The 15,927-nt window shown below is 36.6% G+C and overlaps 1 protein-coding gene across 1 annotated transcript in view; it reads right to left on the bottom strand.

Annotated features, from left to right (window-relative positions):
- pappaa (pregnancy-associated plasma protein A, pappalysin 1a) overlaps positions 1 to 15,927 on the bottom strand; it is a 119,284-nt gene that overhangs the window by 58,848 nt on the left and 44,509 nt on the right. Inside the window, exons 8-10 of the mRNA XM_015034981.1 lie at positions 8,593 to 8,721; positions 8,385 to 8,476; positions 5,746 to 5,942 (exon numbers count right to left, since the gene is read on the bottom strand). Of these exons, the coding sequence (XP_014890467.1) occupies positions 5,746 to 5,942; positions 8,385 to 8,476; positions 8,593 to 8,721 (418 nt within the window). The remainder of the gene's footprint in view (positions 1 to 5,745; positions 5,943 to 8,384; positions 8,477 to 8,592; positions 8,722 to 15,927) is intronic.

The following is a 15,927-nucleotide window of genomic DNA, read 5'->3' as shown; positions in this document are numbered from 1 at the left end:
AGTGGAACCACAAATAATTGTTAAAATTGCAAGTGAGCACCTTGGGAAATGACACTTATTTTTTCTTCAATGCCCCTATAAGATGGATATTTAATTTTGGCAATGTTGCTCGCAGAAGTTTTTTTTTTTTTTTTTTTTTGCATAGATAAGTGTTCATGTGAACAAGATGCTTATAGAGAGTCACCTCATGTCAATTAAAAATATACATTTTAAATCAGCTTTTTCTCAGTGTTTCTTGTATTTTTATGAGTGTGTCTGAGACCATCACTGAAGATGGTCTGAAGAAGACCATCCCTGATCCATCTTGAGTACATTTCACACATGGATTTAAGATCCTCAGAACATGGCTGGCTTTGGTTAAATGGTGAAAATAAAAAAAAAAATGTGCAAAACCCTGAGGTACCCAAAGATTTATTAATTTGTTGGACAAGCATTACTGAAAAACATAACTGTTTATTTACTATGGAAGCTCTGAGGTTGCAATTTGACCTAAGAAGTTAAAGTTTAAATCTGTTTTGAATAGACAAGTTCTCACTTTTCTTTTTTCTTTTTTTAAATAAAAACAAACATTCACAATTGCATTAGACAGAAGGTGAGCAACTAAGCTTCAAAACACACACAAACACACTCCCTTGCACATAGTTACACACATGGTCTTAATATTTACCAGCTGGGTTGTCAACTGGAGTTCGGCAGACACAAACTGGTGTTTGTAAATCACCACTTCAGATAAAAGGAGACTAAAGCGTCTTAAGCCAAGGGGAAGCCGAATGGGTTAAAGAGAAAGTGAGAGTGAAACTGTCAGATTCACTGCCCCAAAGTTATGTCTGTACTGTAAAAAGACTCTAACAACATAAAGTGAAACAATAAACTTAAAAAGCAAGAAACACAGAAGGGAGCTGTTAGCAAAGGCAGAGAAATTATGTCAATAACCCTTCTACTGTGTAGTGCACCTCACCAGCAGACTCTCTCTGTTGGGTGTCTAGAGTTTTCATGTATGCAGCCAAGTAAAAGTCAGAATTTAAACATACATATTTTGCGAGCATGCAGCACCTTAATTGGCTTAAATTTTTACTCAAATATCTTCAGACTTTGGAAAGCACCTTTTTAGGATGCAAGTCAATAATCTGAGTGAGAAACTTCTTCAGAGATGGTCCAAATGTGCTGAAAGTCTTTTAAAGCAGAAAATTATGAGAACATTTTCAATACAAGAATTGTCTTTAACTCCAGAAATGAGATATTGGTCCAGAAATTAGAGACAAAGATTAGCTTACCTAAAATATCACCTGGTACTGATTTTCCACAGCTATTCAATCTGAAGCAAAGATAAAATAATCTTTCGTTGTTTATTGTCTAATTCCTGATTTGGTTGTGTCACAACTATTAAGGTCAAGTACTAAGCTAGTTTCTAGAACACAGCAGCCACTAAATGATCTTGGGAATGATTCACCTAACTGACAGACTTATTGATCAAGAGCTGACTTTAATAAATGCCAGGAAGTTGCTCGTTGTTGTTCTGTTTATTTGTTGTTTTATTTTCCACTGGAGCTTTTAGCTCTGTGTGCCATGACATGTGCTTGATTTGGGAACATTACCAGTCTTTTTGAAATGTCAGACTTAAGATTTGGGTCTATATTATCTAGGGAATACACAAAGAGCCTACATTTAAGAATTTGCAATGCTAATCAATCATTTCTGTTACAACAATAGTAAACGCCAGAATTAGCATTCTCAGTATCGACAGAGTGTCAATAACATTTCTTAAAGAGAATTCAGCTTTATAAAAATTTGACAATTAATAGTGGTCACAAAACCTTGACTGATGTGTGCCTAGTTTCAAAGTATGGAAACTGAAAGAAAACACCTACCTTTTCATAACTTATCATTAACTTCAAATTGCTTTTCTTTCGTTGATGAAAAGTCAAATTAGAATGATTATTTAGTAATTGAAAGTACACCGTATTACTTTCAAATATTTTTTTTTTCTCTTTTTGTCTTTGCTAGTTCTCATTCTTTCTCTGATGAAGGCGTACATACACATTTAGAGCCTGCACTCGGTAAACAGTTGTGAGCATCTGTGAGACATTTGTGGCAAGGAGAAAAGAGAAACAGAGAGAAGAAAGTATGAGTTTCCAAGCACCATCCCATGGTTTACTGGAACGCTGGTAAGCTCCCGGTGTGTGAGGTAATGTTCTTGCACCCAGAGCCACCCGTACCTACCAAAGCTCACCGTTCCATTGTGCTGAAGCTGAGGATAGACAACCTCAGTGGCAAACTGTGCAAACTGATCTTTTCAAGCTGATGAGTCGATGCAGTGTGTCTGTCAGTCTCATCAGGAAAAACATAAGTAGCTTTCACATAAGGACTGAAGTGTGTGCAATGTTAAAAAAATGGGTCCTTAATGACATGTTCAACAAAACATTGTAAAAACTTTGTATATTCAATAATGTCTCACTATGAGCAGAGGATGTTTTTTTATTGTATTTTTACAATATTCTATAGTGAAAAAGACAAAAAGACACCATTTCAGAGGTCTCTTTGTAATCTAAACACATGCTTATGTCAGTGCCAAATGGTTGATGAGGATTTTGTGGTTTGCAAGGGAATGTTAGGAAGGACAGCAAGTGCCAGAAAAGCTGACCTTGCTACCCTCTTGAAGCATAATGTCAGTGACTGTTTAAGCTTCTGTGTTTGCTAGTATTCCTCTCTCTCTCTTTCTCATTTTAGAGTGTGATTCAAGTTGTGTGCAAGTATCTCATTCATGTACCTGAATATCTAGCTGGAGAGGAAATAGTACAGAAAAATATCTCCCTGCAGCAGTCCCTAGTTGTATTCTGTCTCGAATACAAACTATTAATGTTTTTGCTATTTGAAACATAACTAGGCCAGTTAATGATAATGTGTAGCTATCCCACTCCTTATTGTGCCTCTTATATGTGTTTTTGAAATTCCAAGGTAGCTTAATTTTACATATGACTTGCCTTTTGTGTGACAGCACTTAAGGCTTATCCCTTCTGTTGCTAATGTATAATTAAAGCTCCATTGAGAGATTGTGAGGGCAGTAGCATTCTCTAGAGAAATCACTCGGTTTGATGTTTAATCTTGGTGTTTGAATGCAAATGCAGACTCCCCACTTTCACAAGCTCCTCCACACACATGTGTATAAGTAAGGTTTTTGCACTATACATTCTTTTACTTTTGTCTACTCTTGTTATGCATGATCAAGCTCTTTACCAACCATTTAACAAGAGCAACCCTAAAACCTAAGTCCTAATAACCCATAAACAACCTTTTAAAATTTAGGGGCCATCTTAGTCCTAATAAACTGTTGTACCCCACAAGCATAGTGGACTATTGACTGATGAACCCAAGAATATGAGAAAACGTGCCCACACACATGCAGATAATTATAAACACACCAAAGTAAATTGTGAGGGACCAGATCTCGACTGTAGCTCCCCTAAAGCATGTTGCAGAAAAGTAGTGGAGAAACATTATGTACTGTTTTAGAGCGACAAAAATAGTAGATTTCAGTCCCATATGGATTTACCTTATAAACCTGTATGGAAGCAGGACAGGGACTGTATGTATGCTTGCACACATATTTCTGTATGACTATGTAATTGTACAACCTTGATTACCAAAGAGCGAAGCCTATAAATCAGGCTTTAATATTACTTGTCCAGGTTTTCTCATTATTTTGTCTTAATTCGCACACAGACTTTGACTCATGTACAAATATTTTCATGACTCTATGAAAAAGATTCAAACCTTTATTTGGAAGGCCTTTCTCTTTTTTTAACCCTCCTGCAGTCCTTGCTCAATTCTTAGGAAGATGTCAGCTCTTTCCAGATAGCCAACTCGTTCGGCTCCCACACAGCTTCTAATTTATTAGCATCTGTAGCTTCATATTTTAATTTTATCTAAGGTACTTGGGCACAAAATGTTATAGTTTGGGTTTCGGTGCTCATTCCCTCAGAGAGATAAAATTTGGCAAAGTCCACTAGTATTGGACTGTTTATGCATATGGTGGTGTCTGCTGCATCACCAGATTGTTAATCTAATTCACAAAGTTGTGTTGGGGCTTAATACTATTCTCCTTATAGAATGCTTATTAGGGATTTACCTCGTGTGTGTAGAAAATGCGCTGTTGTTATGATAAAGTTATTCTTACTCGTATCAAAACCACAAAAAAACAGTTGGAATGTTATTTTCTACTGGCCACGGTGCAGAGTTTAACCCAGACATCTTTATGTCATGAGAAAGGCTGATCTAATCTGCAATACGGTGCAGAGCAGTTCAGATGATTGCACTCACATAAGGAGCCCATTTGAAAAATGCACTTATCAAATAGAAAAGAGATAGAGATATTTGGCAACAATGTGTGTTTTGTCTAAGCTGAGAGAACAGTTTTGCTAACTTTCAGTAGAAGGGCACCAATATCTTGGTCACATGTTTACCAGGTGGAGCTGGAGGACCAATGAAGTTATCTGAAGACTTATGTCTGAGTTAAAACGTCATATACGCAAAAACGTCTATTTAGATAAATATGTTGCATAAAAGAAATACAATTTAGAAAATAACCTCAGCCATGGCCATTAAATCTCACTTCTTACCATTTTATTTTGATGACCCCAACTCAATGCAGCCAGTCATTTGGTCCCACCATACTAACTGCTTTCAAACTAATTAAAATAAACTGTTTACATCAGCACAGCAAAACTGTTTTGGCAGGCACAACTCTGGCATAGCACTTCATATTCTCAATAAAACTGTAGATCACATTTAGTTTTGCTCATTCTCTAGATTACTTGGATTTAATCACATATATTTCCATTATTTGTATTGATTTTAACTAAGAATCATCCAAATGCACAAAATAAAATAGTTTTCAAAACCTATATCAGGTTTCTGAAAACTTAAATCGAGTGCTTAAGGCTATCTGCTGCCCTTAGATATAGACAAACTTGTTGTTGCCTTGTAAAATTGAGGGCTTGATTTGGTCTAGGAAGTACAACACACAAGAGATCAAATAGTTGTTCTGTTGATTCACGTTTTCTAATGGAATTGATTGAAGAATAGTTGATTTTCAGGTTAGTTTAGTTATGAGAAATTACCACCCGCTAGAGCAAAACTATTTCTACAGATCCTGGGAAGAATGTAGCAGGTAGATGTCAGATACAAGAAAATGGTACTTTTTTTTTCTCCAAATGAAAATATTGTATAAAATCTTTGTAGATGGGAATGTGGATATTAAATTTAAAAGAAAAGAAGTGATCAACCACACACCACAATAGATGTCAAGATAAGAATCTTTTACATTGTTCAAGAAATCAATTTGGTAAATTTTAAGATGTGGAGGCATGTCACTTCCCTTTGTGGTATGTGTCTGATTGTGTGACATAGACAAAATACCTGAACACTGTAAGACCGGAATACCTCAGAATCATAATCAGTCTTTTCTGTCATTGTACAGAAGCAAAATGAAATTTGTTTCTGTGCAGCCCATCCAAAGACAAAGGTAGATGGGTGCTTGAGGCTGCAGCCATTATAGGAGGTGCTGCCCAATTGTTCTGGATTTTAACAATTGTTTCACTTTGTCCTAGAACAGTTTTTAACTGATTGTAGCTTATTTTATGACGCATTACCTTGACCACTTTTATGTTGTTGAGAATGTTCATTACACTGAGGTAGTGTGACATTGATAAAGAATTTAATCTTGCACATTTTTCTGTATGAACTGACCTTAGTAACAGCAGGATACCCAGCAGCCACATCCCCAGAGCAATATGGCTTTTCTTCATGGGAGACATTAACATGGGAAGCCCACTGGTCTAAGAAACCACTGGGTGTATAGAGGCCACAGTCTCTCACACCCGTTTCTCGCTCGAAGTCCTCGCACACCCCATCGCCATCATAGTAGTAGCACATGCTTGGCTCCTCTGAGAAGGGTACAGGAAATGTACATTTAAAACACGTTTTTAATTGTAAATACCATTTTTTACAGGACCAATCAAGATTTTATTTTTTTTGTCAGCCACTTTCTTTGTCAAAACAAACCTGCAAAAACTAACTCCAGACCTTACCATTTCCTGCTTTTTTTTCTTTTTTTTTTACCTATTTTCAAGTGTTTTCAGCATTTAAGTCAACACTATTGCACTGCTACTTATCTTACCATGTATGTCTGCATTTTTATTTAAAAAAATATATCTTATTAAATAAAAAAAATATTTTTTATTTTATTTAAAAAAATACATTTAAACATGACGAAATGAAGAACATTTTGTGGAACATTATTCACCTCCACATGAGTAAAGTATGGATTTTGTCTGTGCTGTGGTCCTGCTTTATATAGTGCATAAAGATAGTAAAATTTATAGCATACTGTTGTGTATGGCCACACGATAAGTCATTTTATGTTATGTTACACTTTTGGTTTTTAGTCACGTGCAGATTATTTCTAGAAACCTTTACAAGTAAGACCAAATTTAAGGTGCATATTTGAATTTTGGGGCTACATGAAGGAAACTGAATTACATCATTGGGTAAATACATTTCATATATGCTATTACTTTGATGTCTGCATATGAAAAAAACAAAGGTTCATATTTGTGTTTGGATAGGACAATTAAAAAATAAATACATTACTGTAATTCCCCAATGTTCCAATCAATTTCCATGATTTTCAACAAAAGTTTGCAACTTCAAATATTTCCAGAATTCACAACTTTGACATTCTGAGGTAAGTTTACTGGACATCTTACATTCCTTTCCAACTCTTATGTGTGACCACAAAGAGCAGTAACACAAAAACCTAATAACGCATCACCTGTGGTATTGCTTTATCAAAAAGGAAGATGAGAAGAGGAGGAAGGGAAGGGTGAATTTAGATGTACTTGGGAATCCAAGTGTATGTTAGGGTCTTGAAAAGGGAGCATAAGTAAATGAAATCACGAAAGACCAACACAAGAGGAGGAGGGAAGAAGCGGTGCAGACAAAGTCAAGAGGCAAAAGAAAGATACAGCAGTATTTTTTCCAGACATCCCACCCGGAGTTAGGGTCTGGAACTGAAAGCCTGTGTATTGGAGGAAAGGGGAGTGAAGCAGGAAGGTTGCCTGGGCCCCAGTGGTCTAAGCTAAAGCAGCGTCAGCCGGTGGGGTTCCAGTTAGGGGGAAAGGCGGTATTCTGTGCCAAGTTGGCCGGGTCCTCCTCCTTGAAATTCCAGCCATCTCCAGCACGGCCAAAAGCTCAAGTCAGTTTTGTGCTCTGGCAACGGTGAAACGAGGGGCTACTGAGGGGGCATATAGAAGAGCTTTCTGCCACTCACTAAGCAGAAACAGGCAAATAAGTAGGCAAGAAGAGAGAGCGAGACAAGAGGAAGTTCAAATAGTGTCTGATGAAAAGTGCAGGAACAAAGGGCAATGTGTGAGCTGAAGAGAGAGGAGTAACAAGTTCAGGAAAGGAAGGATACATTGATATTGTATTTGGATGTGAAGAGGGATACAATAAACAGATAATAGAAGAGGAGGAAGGTGACTGAGTGCATCAACAAGAAGGAAAGACCTCCAGGAGGAGGGAGAAGGGCGGTTACAAGCTGAAAATCAAACTATAGACACAATATTGCATTAAACATTATTGGCTTAGTTTTGTTAAGTATTTAAGCTAAGCTAGATTTGACTAAATGTAAACTTTGAAAAAACAGTGGAGTTAGCAGTAAAAGCAAAAATAGTGTTTATTGTCAAAATGTGGGGAAATTCAGGTTTACCAGCAGCATCAAGATAACTTCACAGAAAAAATCAAAGTGTTAAAAATATACAAAACCCCCACAATTAACAACAACAATAATAATAATAATAATAATAATAATAATAATAATAATAATAATAATAATATGGTATTCTATAGCATACAAATACTGGCCAAGGGATGTGCAACTGAGTAGGATGATGTTATTTTTTTTTAATATTTGTAATGTGGCTGTGAGCTTAACAATAAAAGGAAAACAGACTATTAACAAAGTATATTAGTGCACTATAGAAAAACAGATGTGCATCGACAGCAGAAATGTCTTTTAAAATGAGTAAAAATAGTGCAAATAATTGTGCAAATACCAGCAGGGATGTAAACCATTTTTGATTTTATTTTTGAGACCAATGATGGTTATAGTAATGCATAACATAAATATCTGATAAAATTAACTCTGTGTTGTCAGGTTGATTTGCTTCAAAACCAGAAGATGGACATTTTCTTCCTTTTTTGCAACATTTTAAAAGTGTGCTCAAAATTTGAATGACATTTGGGTGGAAATATAGCTATTTACCATCATTGGCATCAGCATCATTGCAAATGTTATTTTTTAAAATAACTTAATTCATAAGACTTACCAACGCAATTAAAAAAGGGCTCTTCCTTGCACTGACTGGAACAGCCGTCCCCATTCACAGAGTTCATATCATCACATTCCTCTCCCTTGAAACTAAAATAAAATAGAAACAGTGCTTAAAACGTTATCAATGAGATTTTTATGTATCATTTCAATTAACAGTGTATTTGATCCATTTAAAATATTATATCTTTTACTCAAGCCCTTACCTCTGGATTCGTCCATCTCCACAATAGGGACCCCCAAGTTCATGCACCAGAGGCGGAGAGGGCTCACTCATGCCCACATGGGAGACCGTCTGTATCTGGTAGGTGTATGGGACATGCAGTACCACGTCTCTACACAGAAAGTGAAAACTAAAATCACAGAGAATTCATATTTCCAAGTAATCAAAAACAAATCTAGTGTGGGGGGGAGGAAATCAGATAATAGCACAGATGCTCTGTTTCATAGTGAGATTTCTTCATGTTACAACTTCAGCCAACAAAGATGCTCACATGCTGAAAAGACTGCACATCCCGAGATACAACCCATTTTTCTTTTGCTCACTTATCAAAGTATATTAGGATATAAGATCAACGGCAAATAACAGAGTACTGTTCCATTTTATTTCGATAGATCGATAGATCGATAGATCGATAGATAGATCGATAGATAGATAGATAGATAGATAGATAGATAGATAGATAGATAGATAGATAGATAGATAGATAGATAGATAGATATAAAACTACAAGGACAAAAATATAAGTAGTTCCTGTAAAACATTTTGTTTAGCTAGACTAAGTTGGCACTACGAAGAAGTTGAGACAAAAAGTGTGATTTTATGTTATTTAGTGCACAGAAGGATGGGGTCATAATTAACTGTTATAATCACAGCTACTATCTGTTATGTGTGTTTTAAACACTGGTAAATGGGTGGGGAAGTCATCAGTAAATGAGGTAAATGAGTCCACTGGGCTTGTCATAGATTACTTCATGTGGGCCATTAAGTATCATTGACTTACTTTTACAATTCCGCCATCAATGCCATCAATGCAGTGGCAATTAGTCAAAAATACTAAAATCCTCAAAGGAATATCATTGTATGTATCATTAGGATATGTAGTATGTTCCTAGTAGAAAAACACAAACACACACCCTCAAATGCGGTAATGGATAACATAGACAAAAGAACGTCAGCCAACTCTTGTCCCCAGACCTTAACAAATAAACATAAGTTTAAACCACTATTCCCAATACAGCTATATAATCCTCAGTGTAAATGCAATTTACCACCAGGAGCAAATACTGATGCCAAGTCACTCTGACTCATCAAACTCTAGGCCAAAGTCAGCAGTTAAACCAAGGAAGTGTTTGAGTGGTGTACAGGAAAGTCATAAACTTTGATGAGCCCTCAGCATTTTTGATTTTTAGAAAAGCAGAACCCTCTCAAACACAGGCAGAACAAAAGGTTTCCTACAAAACCTCATCTACATAACAATATGGGAAGCCTAAAATTTCTCATCTCAGTTCCTTTGTACAAGAACACATTTGTTTTGTTGAAGAACAGTTTTAAAATTGTTGTATTTAGGTTATTGACAATAGGTTCCCATTATTCACATTCTGGCTAACTTCTCTTCTTTGTGTGAAGTTTAAAAAGCAAAACATAGGAGATATAAATATATATATTTTTTTACATAAACATGATTTCAGCACTTTCATTAACATGAACTCTTGTTTTTGAGGAATGAGCTATCGATTCTGAACAACTGACTCACTTTTGCAGATTAACTAGATTTTGGAGTCTGCACTAACTGTTTTAATAAATGCATGAACAGTTGTGCAAATGTTAATAATGAAGTGAGTAATGCACCAAAGCAACTGAGAAAATTTGGAAAACCAAAAGTCAGTCCTCAAAGTCTGCGTAACTACTTCAAACATTACATATTTTTAGATTAACAGCTGTTAAAAGCAAATAATTTTTAAGCAGGACACATGGAAGTGGCTGAACATGAGATCATTCCTCATGTATTTGTTGCCTTTATATTTAGTACATTTAATGATTTTAATTTGTTCAAAGCACTTCAGTGTTTATTCAGTAGTTCATGTTAAATGATGCTTTGCCGCATTTTTGGTCTACAACTGTAAAATAAATCTGTTTCTTTTCTCTTTCTGCCATTGTTAATGCCACCAACTTGAGCGTGCAGTAACCAATCTGTGTGCACAGTGAGAATGAGCTGAGCGCACATATCTATGTGAATGAACAATAATTTGAGGCAGGTGTGTTTAACTCTCACACACACTTGCTCAATAGTCTTCTGACACGCACTCTCTTACAATAATACTATACTGGACCACCTGTCAAGCTTGAGATCCCTACTCGGCTCTGTGAGAGCACTCACGGCTCAGTCTAACAGAAGTGGCCAATCACAAGATACGACAGGTCTGAAGAACAATGCAAAAGAACTGATCATGACAGGGCAGGACCAGATATTAAAAGACCAGAGCAATAGAGGCCCAGATATACCACACTGGGTAAGATCCCAGATGCAGGCTGTGCAAAGAGGCCCCAAAAGTAATCCAGTATCCCTCAGCAGGGTGTTAGAAACTGGTAGGAAAGGAATACATGGAATGCCATAACAAAGTAACCGGTATAGTTCACAAAAACATCTACTCAACCTTATCTCCAGGATTTCCTTGTTTTGCAGTGCACTGATCATATACCCCATGACTGTGTGTCATATTGCCCCTGTGTTGGGAAGGGTCAAAGTGCTGTCCCTCAGAGCGAGATAACTACTCAATGTGTGATTCAACCTGTTTTCAATTAGGTGAGTGCTTGGTTCCCCCTGACCCAACTGCAACTGGTGATGTAAAGTGTTGCCACTTTCAGCAGCTAAGAATGAAAAAGCAGAAATGGAACAGATGTAACAGAGCTCTGTGAGTTCATCTTTCCATAGAGCTCCATACATAGATGGTATTAATAAATATCAGCTAAATAATATAATGATTTGATATAATTTTTGAATTGCATCGATATGACGTTATTTTACACAACATAGAATGAAGAAAGTGTCTCTTTATGTCTGTAATTCAATGTGACATATACATCTGATATGCTATAAAAGGACAATAATTAGCATATGATCACAGTGTCAAAACAAATTTCATCACTAGTTTTTTTTTTTTTTTTTTTTCCTGGAATTCCTCCTAATCCCACAGGTTTTGTTTTTTTTTTTTTATTATTTTCAATCCTTGTTCTTTGGGAGCTTCCTCAACACACTTGATTCCATGGATTAACTTTGTTCCCCAAGTCTGTCACCAAGTTCTCCAGAAGTTTCTTAATGATCATTCAAATTAAATCAGGTGTGTTGGAGGGAGAAAAGCAGCCAATCCATGAGTACCATACATGTTCTTTGGCACTGATTGGCTGTACCCCCAAAAGTGGTAATAAGGAAAACTCTAGATATTAATTTCTGTGGTAGTGCTAAGATGGTTTCCACTGTGCATATTATATTATCATCTTAATATATATATGGTATTTTTCATGGCTTTCAGCTATTGAGAGTTGGCTGTAGTGCGGTCCATGTATTCAGTATTTGCTTAAAAACAATCTAGATTTGTCAGATTGCAAAGATTGCCTGTGCACAGGCCTCTTCAGTTCATCAAACAGATTGTGAATTGAACTCGGGTCTACTGTAAACTCTCGCTGGGCCACTGTAAAACTGTAATCTTGTTAAGTCATTCTTTCGTTATTTTTAATAAATGTGTCAGTGCTATGCGTTACGACATTTCTCTTCATCTTGAGTTTTTTAGCGGATGTCTGAAGGTTTTATCCCAACAGTTTTTAGAACAGTTCATAATTCTCTTCAAATTGACAAGCCCCACCCCTTCAGGCTCAGGAAAACCAGCTTCGAACCATGATACTTTTACAAACATGCCTTCCTGTAGGTGTAGAGTTCTTTGGTAATGTGCATACCTTTTGCAAAAAGAATAAACTAACTCACAGGACCAAAACATATTTTAGAGACTTCAAATGGAGGGTAGCAAAATTTATTTGGACTTGGCTATACTTCTTCACTAGCAAAAGCTTCCAACGAAGAAGCTACAATGTTGCTTTCACATGCACTGCACAGAACCTGGCAGCTTCTTGAATTTTTCTGTTGGACTGGGATTAATCAGAAGTAATCTGTTTAATCCTGCACAACCTGAGTTTGAATATGTTGGTTAATTCTGAACAATAGCTGATAAATATGGTTTATCACAAAAATCTGGCATTATAACAGGAGTGTGTAGTATTTTATATAACTTTAGATTTCACAGCTGTAAACGGACCATTTTATTTCTATGTATTACACCTGAGGGCATCAGCTTAACTGTCACTGGTAGTTAAATATTTTGATTAACAAGTAGGAAAACCCAGAAAAATTGTCCAATTTCATGTTTAACTGGAGGTATTTTTTTTTTTTTTGCCTAATTTTTAGCATTCATATCTTTGGATTGAACACTTTAGAGATAGTCAATATCTGTGAAATATGACAGGCTAGGACTCATAATGAAACCAAAAAAAACAAAAAAAACTTGGAGTGGCACTTGCTGATACATAAAACCCTATGAGTCACCAACCCCAATTTTATTACCGTAAAACCATGAGTACATAATAGAATATTGCTTTAAATCATCAGTTGTCTTGTGGGTGCAAAATGTCCCCAGGACTGGTACAAATTGATGCATAATCAGTATAATTTATCAAGAGGCAAACTGGTATAAAAGACAATTGTGAGAGTAGAGAGAGTAAATGGTGTAGGGTCGAAATAACACTAATTTTTGTGACAGAAACACACTGTTTTCTGAAAAATATTAATCTTTCTTGAACCTGAATAATTAGCAACCTCATGTCCAAGTCCTTCTGATAGGTTTGCTTACTGATGCTAATAATATCTTTGAAATCCAAAGATGTTCTACGCAGCCCGTGATATGATCTACAATAAACATAGTTATACTGTTTACTTTATTCTTCAGAAGCCTGATACAAGAGAAAGATACCATTTAGCGCAAAATCAATATTTCTATATAAAGGAGGATGGAAAATGATACCAGTGGTTTCTTTTAATTACATGGGACACTGTGATCAGATTCTACAAGTTCTAGTTCTGCTTGCTCTCCAAGCCTCATAGTTACAATTAAGAAAGGCATAATTCTTAGCAATATGTTTGAATTACAATCAGTGCATACAAATGAGACGTACATGATCTATTTTGAAAATTGTAGGGGCTTTTAAAATAAAGCAGACAATAAAATCTATTGGCGATGCAACAGGTGAAGGTTCTCTTTTAATAGTCAGCAGGTTCCTGCAAATGACTGGGTTTTACCTCAGCTGAGCCAGTACAAATCACTCATATTTACGTGGTAGTAGGTGGACTTTAAAGCCAACAATAAAGGGACTCCAATGTTGCTTTCCCAAAAGCAATCTACATGTTTCCTCACATTTTTACCCTAAAAAGTTAAACAGAAACACTGATCTAACGAATAGAATTAGAAGGCTTGAAGAATTAAAAGGGTGAACAGAGTTTTAAAAACTTCCAGAACAAATTGTTAGACATAGCTCCTGCCACAATCCCACCATTAGGACAAAATAAGGGGAAGGCATACTAACCAATTGTTCAATGTCTTTGCCCCTAAAGTCACCAGGTCTAGTTTTAAGAAAATATATTCAGTCTCTAAATTGATGGATGGGGCACATTATGTGAAAGATTTGAGTGTAACCAGGATGGAGTCCTCATATAGACAGAGTGGGCAGTAGATGTGAAGGTGTAAGAGCTGTCCTGTGTCCCTTTTTTTTGCCTGGGAGGTCTCTCTCCTTATACTTTCTTGACCCCTTTATGTCTCCTTCATCACCCATTCCCATTCACCCCTATCCCCTTCCCAAGCCAAGCAATAATTTACCCCCAACTGATACAACCACCCACTCAGTGTCTCCTCTTTACCCTTCAAACTCTGCACCATAATTTACTCTGTCACCCTGACCTCCCAGCCGTTGGCCATTCCAAACAAACCACCACTCATTGATGGGGCCACAGGAGCCAAGATGTTAGCCGTTCCTCCTGTTGTTTGCTTCGGCTTAGATGAAGACCAGTGGATTGACAGCAAGAGGTCAGTTCCCTTTACCCCTTTTCATCCACTGCTTCGAATCCCAGGGAAACATTTTGCAGGAAGAATTAACTCTCTGTGTGGTCAACCGAAAAATTTTCAGAAGCTGGACCCAGATGATAGATATGTCTTTAAGAAATTTCTCAACGGGTACGCCCATCATTTTCTAAAAATAAACATGTAGTTGAGAAGAGTTAGGTAAAATACAGTGGGTTAAAGTCTGATTTCCCTTTACTCTGTGATCTGGATACAACACTTTTAATAAAAAAAAAAGAGTTGAGTTGCACTGCGAAGTCAAAGTTGGTACTATTGCTTCATAGCTAAGAGGTTTATAAATCAAAATTGAGATGGGGAATGTGTTTGTAAATTTAAATGCTATCCCCAGGCCTGGGTTTTATCTGGGTGCTTGAGTTGATCACTAAGCCAGGGTACCTTGCACAGTTATTGTTGGATGTGTTTCTATAGTTGTTCCTTGATGGACTGTCTACAAAAGTCAACTCGTTCTTACATACGCATACTTGTATGTGTGATTTTTGTTGGTAAAGGTAGTGAAGAAACAATATCACAAAGACCAAGGGATACATTAAAGAGGCCAAGGATAAAATTGTGGAGACATTTAAAGAAGAGTTAGGCTATAAGCTTTAAACATCTAACAGATAATCAATCAATAAATAATTTATCACCCCAAAAGGGAAACAGTGAGTGAGGCACAACAGCACACCTACCAAGACATGATTTTCCACCTAAACTGACAGACTGGGTAAGGAAAGCATTTATAACAGAAGCAGCTAAGAACCGCCTAGTACCTCAAAAAGATTCACACCTCAGTTTTGAGAATCTGGTGTTTGTGTAGAAGTGACAAGTAGAAAAACCATACAAAGTTACAGAAAAACACAGAAAACCCACTGGTCAAACTAGACCAAAACTGAATGCTGGAAAAAAATTGGGGACAAGACTCGCCTTTTTGTAGGACATCAATCCTTGACAAACAACCCAGAGCTACAGTGGAAATGTTTACATTAAAGCATATTTATGTGTTAGTGACCACTCTAAGTAAAGACATAAATCCACCTGAGAATCTGTGGTAAGACCTAACGAATCACTGTTCACCAATGCCATCTATCCTATGTGACAAACCCTGAGCTCGTTCACAATGGCTGCCAGGAACATACAGTAGAAGATGTGCAGCTGTTCTCACACCAAAAGGTGATTCTACAATGTATTGATTTGGAGGAGATGAACAGAAATGCATGTCCCTATATTTTCCAATATTTATTTGTAAAGAAAAATGTTGAAATCCATGATTCCTCTTCCTGATGCTTCAAAAGGTTGTGTTAGTTTGTGTTGATCCATCACAAAATGTTAGAATATAGGCAGTGGTGGGAAGTAACGAAGTACAAGTACTTCGTTACTGT

Source organism: Poecilia latipinna, unplaced genomic scaffold, assembly GCF_001443285.1.
Source record: "Poecilia latipinna isolate Pla-1442-1.1 unplaced genomic scaffold, P_latipinna-1.0 Scaffold319, whole genome shotgun sequence".
NCBI classification, from domain to species: Eukaryota; Metazoa; Chordata; class Actinopteri; order Cyprinodontiformes; family Poeciliidae; genus Poecilia; species Poecilia latipinna.
This window is presented reverse-complemented; position numbering and strand designations above follow the sequence as displayed.